The sequence below is a fragment of the Echinops telfairi genome, unplaced genomic scaffold, assembly GCF_000313985.2.
Source record: "Echinops telfairi isolate 266 unplaced genomic scaffold, ASM31398v2 ScPeMD7_7457;HRSCAF=8495, whole genome shotgun sequence".
In the NCBI taxonomy this organism is placed as follows: domain Eukaryota; kingdom Metazoa; phylum Chordata; class Mammalia; order Afrosoricida; family Tenrecidae; genus Echinops; species Echinops telfairi.
Window position 1 is genome coordinate 28661523 of NW_022111357.1, and position 14282 is coordinate 28675804.

At 51.4% G+C, this 14282-nt stretch overlaps 2 protein-coding genes across 7 annotated transcripts in view; one reads left to right on the forward strand and one right to left on the reverse strand.

Moving 5' to 3' along the window:
- SPATA21 (spermatogenesis associated 21) overlaps positions 1–3929 on the forward strand; it is a 31527-nt gene extending 27598 nt beyond the window's left edge. The window contains exons 9-11 of the mRNA XM_013005308.2: positions 2270–2445; positions 3278–3422; positions 3848–3929. Coding sequence (XP_012860762.2) covers positions 2270–2445; positions 3278–3422; positions 3848–3905 — 379 coding nt within the window. The 3' untranslated portion in view covers positions 3906–3929. The remainder of the gene's footprint in view (positions 1–2269; positions 2446–3277; positions 3423–3847) is intronic.
- A 434-nt stretch (positions 3930–4363) lies between these two features.
- Positions 4364–14282, reverse strand: part of SZRD1 (SUZ RNA binding domain containing 1) — a 30172-nt gene continuing 20253 nt past the window's right edge. For 2 of the 6 annotated variants that reach the window (XM_045299131.1, XM_045299129.1), the window contains exons 2-4: positions 10409–10458; positions 8446–8697; positions 4364–7380 (exon numbers count right to left, since the gene is read on the reverse strand). In XM_045299131.1, the coding sequence (XP_045155066.1) occupies positions 7278–7380; positions 8446–8697; positions 10409–10458 (405 nt within the window). In that variant the 3' untranslated portion in view covers positions 4364–7277. Of the gene's footprint in view, positions 7381–8445; positions 8701–10408; positions 10459–14282 lie in introns of all 6 variants that reach the window. The other 4 variants (XM_045299130.1, XM_045299128.1, XM_045299133.1 and 1 more) reach the window with 3 other exon arrangements.

Consider the following 14282-nt stretch of genomic DNA (forward strand, 5'->3'; position numbering starts at 1 on the left):
TGTTTGCAAGCGTCTTCATTCTTACTTCATTAGCTCAACGGGCTAGTTTAGCTAGGGTGGTTCATTAGCTAAGGAATAGACTCTGAGGCACTAGATTGGGTTATATACATTAGATTGGAATGTTTCCTTCTCCCAGTCCAGCAGATGGGGACGCAACTGGGTTTCCACCCCCACCTCCCCCAACTTGTTTCACTATTCCCTGTATCAGCACTTACATCTGAATCCAAGCCCACAGGAAGGGGAATCGTTATGCAGAAAGTGACACGTACTCTGCTCACATTCTACTGGCTCCTATTCACGTCCTCTAGGCGGAGTTATTTTCTAGCTCTTTTTATTAATCAGGGTGTTAACTTTTGGGGGTCCTAGTTTTACACAGGGCATGTGAGAACACTGTCTTGTGTTCAAGACCCGTAACTCACAAAATTCACTGCCATCAAATCGATTCTGACTCATAGTGGCCCTATAGGACAGGGTAGAACTGTCCCTGTGGGTTTTGGAGACTAGACCTCTATAGGGGAGTAAAAAGCCTCCTTTTCTCCTGCAAGACCCATAAACACTCCAAACTTCAAGACCCAGGGATAAGGCAGAAGACTTAACAGAACCAACTCCAACCTCTGGTTACCTTAAGGGCTTCCCAGCACTCAAGATTGGCCACAAAGCCCCAGGGGATGGGCCCTTGTCCATGTCCCTGCCTACTTCTCTCTGCCCTTGGAACAACAGTCTCTACCCGCTCTGCCTTTTGGCCGTTCCTAGAGCCCCTAAGGCTCTCTCCTGCAGCAGGCCTTTCCACTTGCCATTCTGTCGGGAGGGCACTTCCTCCAAATATCCAGTTGGTTCACTCCCTCCCTCATTCAAGATTTTGCGCAAATGTCTTCTCACATCTTTGCTTACTATTGTGAACAAAACTGTCCCTCAGTACTACGTCCTCTCAGAGAGCACTTGTCACACTACATTTTGTGTATGGTCTGACTCTCCCACTTGATGTGGGAAGCGATTCCAAGGCAGTAGGAATGGGAATAAGTAGGAAGTGAACAGGGAAGGGGGAAGGGCCAATAAGGATGTGTTAGGGAATCAAACTGTCAGGCCTAATTCTCTGAAGCACCAAGGATAAGCGGAGGATTCTGTCTGTCAGAGGGGGAAGCCTGTGCCTTGGTTACTCTCTCTCCTGGTCAAGGGTGCCTCCCCACCCCGCCACTCCCCTGAACTTCCCAGTTACCTAGGGGCTGTAAGTCTCTGCCTGAGGTGAGACCCTGTCTGCCTGTCCCTGACGTGCAAAGCTAGTCAAGAGTCTGCATCAAACTGCTTGTCACCCACCGGCAGTGCCTGGAGCAAGAAGTGGAGCTGAAAGACTGACCTCAGGGCTACCTTCAGCACTCTTTCCCAAGCACACAGCAGACGTTTGTTTGCTGACTGTGCTGAAAGGATGAATGGCAATGCAATGTAGTAGGAATGGCATGTGGTACAGCATTAATAAAGTGGGGCTATGGGTTATGACGGGGTAAGTCCAAGCTGCCAGGGGCATGCAACTGGAAATTAACTAGCCTGTAGGGGGGGGGCTTTCTGGGGGTGCTGGCCCAGAACTGAGGCCTGAAACATAGCCATTCCTTGAGAGTAAGATAAGGCCTTCTAATTTTGTAAACCCACAAAAGTTCTACCCTGTCCTATAGGGTTGCTACGAGCAGAATTTACTCAATGGCAGTGAATTTGGGAAGACCAGGGCTCAATTCCTGGCACTTGTCAGAGGCGGTTGTGTACTGCTATGGCTCTGGGCATCATGTTTCAGCAGAACTTCCCAGCTAAGGGCTGGGAAGGCCCAGCAAGCTACTTCCAAAAATCACTCAGTGGAAACCCTAGGGATCCCAATGGTCTGATCTGCACCCGACCATGGTGGAGAGTCATTCCATTGTGCATGGGTGCAACATTCCTTGGGGGCCAACTCCATGGCAGCTAGCAGTACCCACACACAACAGACACCGAGCCAAGTGGGTGACGGCCTACTGGTGATTTACAGCTTGTGTGCAAGTCATGTGACTCTCAGAAACCCATTTCTGCTGCTTTTATGGCGGGTGATGGGAGGCCCAGGACAGAGCAGTGGCTTGCATGGGTGGAAGTAAGTTGGTGGCAGTGCTGGGACCAGAAAGCAGGTCTCCTGAGCATTGGGTTTGTGTCCCTGCTCCAGAGATGGTCAGAGTGTACAGGGGCTTTGGGGAAGCTGGGGCAGAGGGCAAACCACACAGCTGGTCTGAGGGGGGCTGCATTGCCTCCGCAGATATTACCACAAGAAGCTCAAGGAGGCCACCTGCAAGACGAGTGAGGCAGAATCAACCTTAGGCCGGCTGCAGTTCCGGAGGAAGCTTCCCTACAACCCCCACCAGGCAGACAACGTGGAGGCCCCAGAACGAAGAGTCCTGAGGATCCTGAGCCGGCTGAAGCAGCAGAACACTGGTGAGAGTGCTGGGCACGCATAGCCCGCCAGCCCCAGGATGCCAAGGGGGCGCCTGGTCTCGCACTTGGGGCTTAACTGCATATGCCAGTCAAAGGGTGTTGGTTGGTAATCACTACTTCACACCTAACCCTGTGGGCAGGTCCTGCACCGCCCCTTCCCCTCCTACCCCAGCGTGGAACATGGTCCCACAGCTTGCAGAGGCGCTCAACCAGGAAGAAAGGAACAATTCCAGCTCCCTTCCCATTGAGCAGCCACTGGGGTCACTGTTAGGTGGGTCCTCTGCAGGAGTGCTCAAACAGAGGTATACCCACCAACATGCCGCTTTACGAACAAATGAATGTGCAGGAAGTTCAAGTGTCTTGCCAAAGACCCCACAGCTTCTGTGTCAGAAAGGGATTTGCAGCTAGGTCTGACATCCAAATGCTCTCAACACAGGGTAAGACTGCCCTATTATACAGGGGAGAGCAATGACAAGGCCCTGGGGAAATGGAATGAAAAGATAATGCTATCTTTCTAACACCTTTGAGAACCCCCTTAGAGTGGAAGCTAAGTGTTGGGCTAGGAGTTCCCCAGAGGCTCTCCAGGGCTGGGTAGCCAGAATTCATGAGCTAGCCCTGTCAACCACAGGGCCCACTACGGAGAGATTGGCTCCTTGTTAAGCTGTTACTAGTCTTTACTCAGCCAAGTGCATACCACTTCCACCCCAGGCTTAGAGGCTCAGAGAGTTGAAGTTACGTGCTCAAGACCACCCAGCTCACTCTGTGACAGAGGCAGGATTTTAGTTGGCTGGATAGGTCCTAAAGCACTTCCCTCTCCGAATTCCTCCACTAGCAACCAACCTACAGAGTCCCTACAGCCAAGTGCCCTGCATCCCACTCTACCCCCGGCTGGACAAGAAGGTGGTCCGTGGAAAGCCGAACAACATGAGCCCAGACATTCGCAGTCTCCTCTATAAGACACAACTTCAGGGAGGCAGGTAGGTGCTCAGGGGGCAAGGACTCACGCGCCTCCGTTGGTGGTGGCTCTTGATCTAAGCCTAGGGAGTCACCCTCCATGAAGTAGTGTCTGGGAGGTCCCAGGCGAGAGAAAGGGCAAGGTTTAGTACGGCTAGAAGGTTCCATGGAAGTCTGTGCACCCTGGCTTTACTGTGACCAGGACTTGGGTGGTCCTTGTCTTTCTCTCAGGCTGGCACTGTCCCCCTTTGCCCCGACGACACACTCAGTAGTGGGACAAGTTTAGCAGCAGGCCCCTTCCAGTGGCTCTACAGTGTGGTGTGGGAAACAAGCCCAAGGCTGCTGGCTGGCTCCATCACTGCCAGGGGGGTTCTTCTTCCCTCTGTCACACAGACTGTAGGTAGGGAGAGGGCTAACCACCCCCAACCCTTCTACCCTGCCCGTCCAGGGAACACAGCTCTGACGGCCGGAAGTGGCTCAGCCCCATGCCAGCTCGAACTCACTGATCCTCCAGTCCCTACTCAGGCAGCCGTTCAAGACCTGCAGACTGGAAGTGTCATTGGGGCAAGGGGACTGGGATGGGACAGGGCTGCCTTGGGGCTATTTTCACAGCCTGGTAAGCCAATAAACACCTAGTTACTTTTGTGTCTGATGCCATGGAAGGCCTCTGGGGGCCTACTCAAGCTGTTCCTGCCTGCTCTGGAAGGAGATGACCTCCCACTCAGGGCATGGGGCTGAGTTCTCTGCGCTTGCTTGAAGGGAGTGGTGGCCACCTGGATATGCCAGATCAGGGGATGGCCTAGACATGTTTCAGCTGCCTTCTTCCTGGGGACCCCACCTGGGTCTGCTCTAACAAAGGGAGAGGCCCACTCTGGTGCTGTGCAGAGGTCGCCCCCGCTGGTGGCTGCAGAAGCTGAAGCAAGAGGTTAGCAGGCCAGGGTCGGAAATGAGGACGAACAGGTGCTGACAAGTTTAAAACATGTATTTAAAATACAATTTATAAAATGCTTAATCTGCCGACTCAGGAGCCCGAGGTGTGGGTAGGCAGCTGCCCACTACACCAGCAGAGCAGGACTGCAGCCCCCCCACCCCCCTCCATGCCCTTGGCCTCAGACACCCAAGGGGCTCACATGCACTCCTGGGACCACACGACAGGAAACAGGACCCCCGAGGTTTCTCAGGTCTCTGCTTACCAGGGAGGCCCGCCAGCCCATCCCTGAGCAGAGCACCCCCAGATGGGGCAGAGCAGGGTATGGCTGGGCTGGACAGGGCAGGGCAGGTGGGCTCTGGAAGAGTCTGATGGTAGCAGATAGGGTGTTGCCTCCTGCCTGCAGGTGGGGAGCACCCTGATTGAGTGGGCTGAGAAGGGCTGGTCACCAAGCCGGGACCCCCAGCTCCTTTGGTTATAGGCTGACATCAGAGTAGTGGCTCATGGGAAGCGGTTAGCTGGAAGATCTGAGGCCTGGATCATTGGGTCAGGGAGGAGCTGGGGAAAGGGAACAAGGGGACAGTACCATGAAGGCAGAGAAAGGGGCAGCAGCCTCAGGTTTCTGCCCCCCAACCCTCGGGATTTTCCAAGCCAAAGCCTGCAGCTCAAAAAAAAAAAAAATGCACTTCAGGAAAGTTACAGACAACTACAAAAACAAAACAAAACAAAATCCAAACCGTTCTCCCATCTCCCCTCCCACCTCCCCCCAACACAACAGTATCCTGTTTTCGGTTTCCTGCCTGCTGCCCCACCATCTGGGAAGCCAGGGCATGGCTGCTGGTGAGTGTGCTGGGCACACAGTGGGCAGAGCCCCATCTTTGGCTGGTGGGAGGTGAGTGCACCAGGCCTTGCCATGGCCTATTTGCAAACACCCCTCAGCAAGTCCTCCCCGTGAGGCCAAGGACCAGGTGGTCCCAGTGGCTGAGCAATCAGCACCTCTGGTCCTCCCACCTGACCCACCTCTGCCACTGAAGGGCAGCCTCTCCTCAGGCCAGAGACCACTAGTACATGATGGCGGCCAACATCATACATCTGAGAATGCAGAAACTTGGTCAGGGCAGTGGAACTTTAAGGATAGCAGCCAACATTCTCCCTTGCCTACTGGGGAGCTCAGTGCCCCTCAGAACATGATGCAGCTACCTGCACCTCTCACAGACCGAAGCTCGGTTCCAGCTCTGCTCACCATCTCCTGGTTCACACAGCTTTAAGGCTGTGCTACGGGCTAGCCATCAACTCAAGTGGCTAGCCCTGCCCTCTACAGGGAAGTGTGGTGGCACCTGGCCAGCTGGGCCTGCCTACCATGCCTGCTGGCAAGGCTAAGCCAGGCAATCCAAGGGTGGAGTGGGCCAACTACAGCTAGCCACCACCATGAGCTGCCCTAATTGCAAAATGTCACACCAACCAATCCCAAACCTACCTGCTGGTTGCGAGTGAGGCTGACTGGCTGGCTAAGGGATAAGGCGCAGTGCAAAGAAGAGGCCAGCCAGCCATACACCCAGCTGCTCTGGGTGGCTGTCCTCTGCCACCTCAAGGGCAAAGCCAATCTCCAGGATCCAGAGACAGAGGGAAGCTACCTTCCTCCCAGACTCTTGCTCTGGAAAGAGGCCCCTGGGGAGCCAGTCCGTCATCACCAATCTTTGCAATGCATAGTGTCTCCTTCCCCGACTTCATACAGAAGGGCCTAGCTCCCAGTGTCCTGATGTTAAAAAGGAAATGCACCAAGTATAGTTGAGCCAGTGCCATCAACAGAGATGGAGCACTCGCTACAGTCCCTGGAGAGCACACACCTCGCTAGACAAGGAAGAGCCACCCGCCTGTCTTTTGGCCACACTAGGCAGAAGACTCGGATACCTGGAGTCAGACTCCGACTCTCTCCTGACTTCCCTTGAGTGGACAGCAAATACTGAACATGTCTCGCATCCCTTACTTGTAAGCCCAAGAATGCAGAGGCCACTCTCCAATCCTGGGCTCTCCTCCAGAAGTAGCAAGCCTGGCTGGTAGGGAACCACCCTGAGGGGCATGAGAAGGGGAAGTCTGTTCACTTTCCCTATCTCCTGAAATACTAGAGGTGGGGTTGGCACCCTCCCCAGGCTCCCTGAGCCTAGAGCTGGCCCAGGTTCTAGGCAGAGCCAAGGTTATGGCCTGGGCCTTAGCTGGGGGGTAGGGAAATATAGGCATGGGGTACTCATCTGTCCTGGGAGCTTCAGAGCCCTGCCCCTTTTCTGGGCGGCAGTAGGAACACAGAAGAAGCTAAGCTCACCAAAATCCTATTGGTTAATGTTTCTAGTGGATTTCCCAGAAACATTTTTAAGTAGACTATCAAACTACCCTTTCTCAATTAAAAATTCATTAAACTGCTAAAACGCCCCCATGCGCTTTTTCTTGCAAATCAGATTATTTGTAAAAACAAACAAAAATAAAGGGGGGGGTCTTTTCAAATGGAACTTGCTTTTTAAGTGAAGACATGCACTTGGGGGGGGGAAGGTTCTCATTTGTGTTTTGAAATTCCGAATTCATGAGCATGATAAACTTATTGCTGGCACCAGCTTACCCCAAGTGGCACTGTCTGACTCTACTCTGAGTCCTTGGTGAGTCCCCGCAGCCCTCCCCTAACTCTCATCCTTTCCCTTTCCGTGGACTTGGGACAGCCCTTGTCGACGTGCCGATCACAGTGGGAAGGGGGCTAAGGGAGAGGTCACAGTGCATGGGGTTCAAGGTCACAGTGGGCGGAGCAAGGGGGATCACAGTGCAAGTAAATCAGGTCGTTCCCTCTGCTCAAGTCCAGCTGTCTGCCACGGCAGTGCGACCCGTGGCAGGCGACCCAGGAGGCGACGGCAGCAGTGGTGGCAGCAGCAGCAGCAGCAGCAATGGCATCCTTTCTTGCCCACATTTATCTGCGCTGCTTGAAGCCTTGTGACCCATCGGGACCCAGGGGCTGTCTGATCACATTATTGGGCTGTCTGCTGTCATCTGGCTGGGAGATCCTGGTTGGCCTGCAGGGACAAAGATCAGAGGAAGGTCTGATAAGGGATCTAAACGATGGCCCCAATCCAAAAGGCCTACTACCTACCCTGCTTCAGTCAGGGCAGAAGTTCTGGGGTTCCCAGCTGACTATGGCTCTCCAAGCCTGCTTCTTTGGCAAGCAGACAGAGGGCCATTTCAAGCTGGAAGGTCCCAGAAACAGGTGGGGTTGGTGGTCCATGTCCACCTGGGGCAGCTACAGCATTTGTGGCCCCTGGCAGCAATGGCAGCTAGCACAACCCACAGGATCTCAGGCAAAAACTCTCCACACACCTAACCCAGAGCTTAGCCGAGTGTGACATGCTCCTGTCTCCCCACCCCACGCTGTCCTCTGGCTTCTCTCCAAACCAGCTGACTCCTATTATTAAGGAAAACTAAAAGAAGTGGTTTTTTTTCCATTCCAGAAAGACAGAAGCTTAGGGGAGAGGCATTGTGGATCTATACGATTAAATGCTAGACAGAAGGTGCAAAGACACCAAGCAATGGAGGAGGCCCTTAAAGTGAAGAAAAAGGTTGTGGTGGCAAATGCTGTTTTGCAGCCTTTATGACTACAGAGAAAAAGCGGTCTCAAGTTCAATGGAATTTAGCAAATCCAAAAATAATGGAAGTGGGCTAACTGCAGGACCCAGGGCAGCACAGACTTTAGCCCCTTACTGAGCTTTCCAACTGGGCCAGGCTGGGCTCCCAGCACGCTCTGCCCACGAACTCATTTGATGCACGACTTTCATCACCCCCACTTTTCAGATTAGGCGAGGAAGGCAAGGAGAAGTCAAGGAGCCAGTGAGTGGCAGCGATGAACTTGCGCCTTACAGACTGACTCCAGAGTGCAGGGCTTAAGCCCGCAGCAGCATGGCCAGGCCCTGAGCCAGTCTGCCAGGCAGCTGATGCAGGGAGGTTCCCTTGCTGTTGGCAATTCTCATTCCTTTCCTTGAAGACAGGCTGCTTTGCTTCCTCCCTCCTGGAAGGAGGTGGGGGAGGGCAGTGGATGGGCAGTGGATGGGCAGGGTCTTTGCTGGTCAGCCTGCTGCTGCACTCACCTGTCAAGGATGGGTTTCTCTTGCTCCTCCTCCGGGCTGGCGCTCCCCAGGATTCGCTTCCGGGCCTCAGCGTACTCCGCCTCCCGCTGGGCTAGGGACTTGACCGGGAGGGCTGGCCTGCTGGTAGAGTTGGGGCTGCTCACCACACCGTTGCTGGTGGGCCTCTTGAGGATGCGGATCTGTGGAGGGGGCCCAGTGGGAAGGCTATCGTCCTGAATCACAATGGGCACTCTGGGAGGAGATTTGGATTTCCTGCTGACAAAGAGCAAACACAGCTTCACCATTGCAGTCCTGAAGATGGGGAGGCCCTGCGGTGTCCCACAGCCACCCAGCAGCACTTTCTGCTTGCTCGCCCCCTCCCTCCCTTCCTCGCCTGATTCTGCTCATTCTTCTCTGGCCTCTGACCAGACAAGGCCTAACTCCCCCTCCTCAGGGTTTCTCAAAAGAGCTGACAAGCCACAAGCTCACACTGTTCACAGGAACTGCTCCTCAGACCTACCCCTGTCCAAGGGGGAACACTCAACCACCACCTCAGCTGGGGCTGCTTTCCCTCAACCATGACAGGCCACTCACTGGTCAGCTGCGGTGGTAAAACACTTCATGCTCTGAATCCAATGAATTCAAGGAAAATCCCAGTTTTCCTACACAGACCACAGCTTGACAGGCTAGAACAGTAGGAACCCCTCAGCTCAGGGGTCAACGAAGTGCTCCCTCTCCCAGTCAACATCATCCACCAGGTGTACTCACTGGTCTACTGGACCCAGACACCTGCTACTGCCACAACAGCCTGGCACACAAAGACAGGATTTACCAAATTGCCTGAGAGAGGCCTCCCAAAGAGAAGCCACACCAGGACGCATGATCGCCTCTTGGCAAGAGCTGGGAAGCAGAGAAAGCCCCCCACCCCCTCCCCTCCAGTTCACTCTGGCCTGTCAACAGCGGCGGGGCTGGGTTAAAGGTGATCCCAGACACTGCTCAACAACACTCGGGAGCCTCAGTCACCAGGAGAAGTGGACTCAAACCCCTGAGGTGACCAAAACAAAGAGGGATACACAACACAGAGAGGGAAGGTGGAGAGCCACAGGAGAAAGAAATCCAGGTGAAGAGTGTCCACCCCACGATCCCAGAGCCTGTGTCACCTCAAGGGGAGGGCCTGGAGGAACTGGGCTGCGGCCAGGGAAGCTGGGAGGGCTCAGGGCTGGCCTCTTGAGGATGCTGATATGTGGAGGCCCCCCCACCCCCTCCGTAGGAAGGCTATCGTCTTGAATCACAATGGGCACTCTGGGAGGAGAAGGCAAGGGAAAGAGGGCCTTAATCAGCTTTAGTGTTACTGCTGAGCTGAGTGAGCAGACAAGCTGATCAAAGCACAGGGGGTGAAGAAAGCTAGCAGGGCGTCCCAGAATGCCCCAGGGGATGGGGCTGCAGGCCAATAAGGAATTCCAGAGAAGGCTCTAGTCCCTTCTCCTCTGCTGGTCCCTGTGGGAAACTGGGAGGTTACTGAAGCCCAAAGCTAGGCTGCTGGTCACCTTTCACCGACTCTGGAAACCCAGTCCTCCACTGCCTGGGTCTTTCAAGTTCTTTTCTTCCAGGACACCACCATAACACCTCATGCCATCACATCACCGAGAGCCTAGATAAAATATCTGTCCAACCTCCTCAATCACAGAAAAAGAGACTGAGGTCCAGAGGAGGAAATGCCTTGCCTCAAACCTCTTAACAATGAGGGGCTGAGCCGGGCCTAAGCCCCAGGTTTTCTGACTTGCTGCCTCCCACTTTCTATCATACCACCTCACACAGGAGCCCACTAAAGCAGGAGGCAGATACAACACCCAGTCAGTCATCCGTCCTGCTCTCCCCACCTCATCCTAGGAGGGAAGGGTTCCCTACCCAGGTGCTTGGCCTGCCAATTGCCCATCTTTCAAACGGCTTGAGTATAAGCCCTCAGACCACATAGCAGCCTTACCTCTCCTTTTGTGTGATCTTCAGTTTTTTTTCCAACCGTCTGTCTATTTCCTAGAGGAAAAAAATGTATATAAAAAGTGGAAAAAAATCTCTCTCAAATAAAAGCTTACGTCTTTATATTCAGAACTAAGGTTGGTGTCCTCTTGAGTAGTTAACAACTTGGACCTTCCTTTACTGGATGCTGGGGCTGGGGACCTGAGATTCCCTGTGTATCTGCCTCCCTTCTGAACCCTCAACAGCCACATCAATCGTTTTAGGCTTCACTGCCCAGCTGGGCTCTTGGCTGAGCCTACAATTTGTTTACTTGCCTCCAATTTCCCCAAGTGCCACTCAAATCGGCTTTTGAACCACAAATCTGAAGCCTGCTCAAAGCCCTTTAATTACATGCAGGATCCAATCCAAGCTCCTAAAACTGGCTTTGCTTATCTTCAGCTTCCTATCTTACACTACAGTGATACTGAGCTGTTAGCAACTCAGGCCCTAGCATGCTGCTCCACTGCCTACAATGCCCTGCTCCCTTTATCCCTTACACCCGCCTTGGATGTCTACAGCCTCCTCTGTGACACCTTCTCTGATCTCACCACGTGCAGTTATTCACATGCTCCTGAGAGATCAGCTTTCTTTTATACAATCCTCATGGTCATATCTACCAAGTGTTTTATAATTTATGTCTTCACTGTGTGCAGTAAGCCCGGGCCTAACAAAGGCCTGGAATGAAACAGGAGCACCTGCTCAGGGGCCAGAGTCCACACACTAGAAGGATGTAGGCTTTGCACAGACAATGACCAAACTGCCACACTCCTCAGCTATCTCACTGCTTTTCCTTAGAAAATGCACTACTTCCCTCAACCTCGGTGAGGGTGAGCCCACCTAAGCTGCTGCAGAGTAGAGAGACGGTCGTAAAGACGCATTTGTCTGGAGAAATCTCTAACCCTGGTTTTCAGTGGGGACGAAGGGTGATAAAGAGATTATTTAAGCCACTTGATTGTCCTGACTGGTGGTGGGCGGGGGAAGCTACTGGTCAGGGATGCTCCTAAACATCCTACAGCTCCCTCCACCCCCTGCTAAAACAAAAGAATTTCCACATATACTTGTGTATTTGCCAAGTTTTCCAGCACATTTTTAATGGTTTTTGTGGCAAAATTAAGTGTCTGGGCTTATATTCGGGCTGGCTTATACTTGAGTATATACGGTATTTGACCCCAAATGTCAACATTGCTGTGGTTGAGAAATCTTGATTTTTCAAGATAGATGGGATTTTCATCAAGGTTCACCATTCACAACACCAAGGGCCTTGGTTTGTAAGATGGCTCTGAAATTTGAGATTGGCTGAGCGCTGCCTCACAGCCTAGTGTGCCAAATGTGTGCTGAAAATTGATCTACAGTTAATGAGGACAGGGTTCTACAGGTGCACAGTTCAAGATGACAGTATTCAAATCTTACTAATTATTTTGTCTAACCTAATGACTAAGAGTCAAGAATTATTTGTTCTTGCAAACTAAAGTTAATGAAATAAGTTTACTTTAAAATCTACTGTTTAAACCACACGAGACCAAACAGGCAGCGTCTGCCCCAAAATGAGGCTCAGTAGGTAGGAAGAGGGAGGCTGGAAAGAAGGCCAAATAGAAACAGGGATCCCAGGGAAGAGGCAGAACGAGTACTGTTCTGCTGAAGGGGCTGCCACCCCAAGCCATGAAACAAAATGTCTAAACTGCTGAATGGAAAAAGAATTTGCTCTGTAAACTTTCACTCAGCCAAAAACAAACAGACACCTACTACTTAATATTAGCAAAGCGATGACAGCTTTCTATTGGTTAGTATATTTTGGCGTATATGTAATGTCCCCCGTCTTTTACATCCCACTTTTATGTGTATCCTGGAAACAATATGAAACAAGATGACATTCTGATTGCTGTTGTGTTTCTCAAGCTGTATCTAGGCAAAAGCAGCCTAGTGGACTCTGAAGGCACTGTAAGCCTCTGGTGAGGCTGGCAAGCTAGAACACACCCTCTCACTTGCTGCGCTTGACAGGGCCCACGCAGGTTTCTTCTCAGCAGAGCAAACAGCATCCCCTCTCTCTGGGGCATTAAGGAAGCCTGGGCATCTACGTCTACTCCTAGGAAATAGAACCTTTAAGAGGACATTATGGGCCATGTCTGTGTAATGGTGTCCCTGTCCCCAAACTAGAACACGGCCAGCATGCTGGGCACATTATATGACACTACTGGATGATATCTGAAGAACCTTAGCGACAGAATGGTTGTGTTCGGCTAACTGCAAGGTCAGTAGTAGTCCAAAACCACAGCTGCTCCTCAGGAGAAACAGGAGGCTTCTACTCCAGTAAAGAGTTAAGAGTCTCGGAACCCTACAGGGACAGTTCTACCCTGTGCTACAGGGTTACTACTGTGAGTCAGAACCAACTGGAAGAGAATGAGTTTGGTTTTTTGGTTTACATCTGTGACCATTCCAAAGAAAAGTGATCCCACTGAATGAAGAAACTATTAAATAATGTGATCAATCTTACACAAAAGTAAGCTTTTGCTGAAAACTATTCAAAAGCAGTTGCAGTAGTACATCAACAAGGAGCTACTAGAAATTCAAGTCAGGTTCAGAAAAGGACATAGAAGGAGGGAGATCATTGCTGTCATATGCATCTTGGCTGAGAAGAATACCAGAAAGATGTATGCCTGCCAATTGACTAAGGCATTTGACTGTGATGGTAACAAATTATGATTTTACAAAAAATAGGGATTCCAGAACACGACTGTGCCCATTAAGAAGCACAGCTGAAGAGAAAGTCAGCCAGGGTGTACCGTTAGAGCTGGTATCATGTCACCACACACACACAAATAACCCCAGAGGCTGCACGACATGAAGAGCGTGGCATCAAGATTGGAGACAGAGTCCTAGTAATCTGTTATGAGCAGATGACGTGACCCCGATGGCTGAAAGCGAAGGGCACTTCCGCTGATCAAATACTACAGGATTCAGTATGAACTGCACCTTCACATAAAGAAAAATCCTTACAACGGAACCAATAGACATCATCATGATAAATGGAGAGGAGACTTTGTCCAGGATTTCGTTTCACTTGGGTGTATAATCAACACTCATATGAAGCAGCAATCAAGATATTAAATGACAAACTGTATGGATGAGAACGAAGGGGGTTGGGGTGGAGACCCAAAGCCCATCTGTAGACAATTGGACATCCCCCCACAGAAGGGTTATCAGGAAGAGATGATTCAACCAAGGTGTAGTAAGTATAGCACCGATGAAACATACAACTTTCCTCTAATTCTTTAATGCTGTCCTCCACCCCAACTATCATGATCCCAATTCTACCTTACAAATCTGGCCAGACCAGAGCATGCACACAGGTACAGATAAGAGCCAGAAACACAGGGAATCCAGGACAGACAAACCCCGCAGGACCAGTAATGATACCAGGGGGATAAGGAGAAGGTGGGGGGAGAAAGGGGTAACAGATCACAATGATCTACATATAACTCCCTCCCTGGGGGGATGGAGAACAGAAAAGTGGGTGAAAGGAGACACCAGTCAGTGTAAACCATGAAAAAATATAATTTATAAATTATCGATGGTTCATGAGGGAGGGAGGGCAGCAGAGGGGTAAAATGAGGAGCTGATACCCAAGGCTAAAGTAGAAAATGTTTTGAGAATGATGATGGCAACAAATGTACAAATGTGCTTGACACAATGGATTATGTATGTATTGAGATAAGAGCTGTATGAGCCCCCAATAAAATGATTTTAAAAAAAGAAATCAAATGACATATTATAATTGGACAAATCTGCTGCAAAGCACCTCTTTTGAAAAAAAATGTCCAGGGAGGAGATGAGCCAGTCAGGGT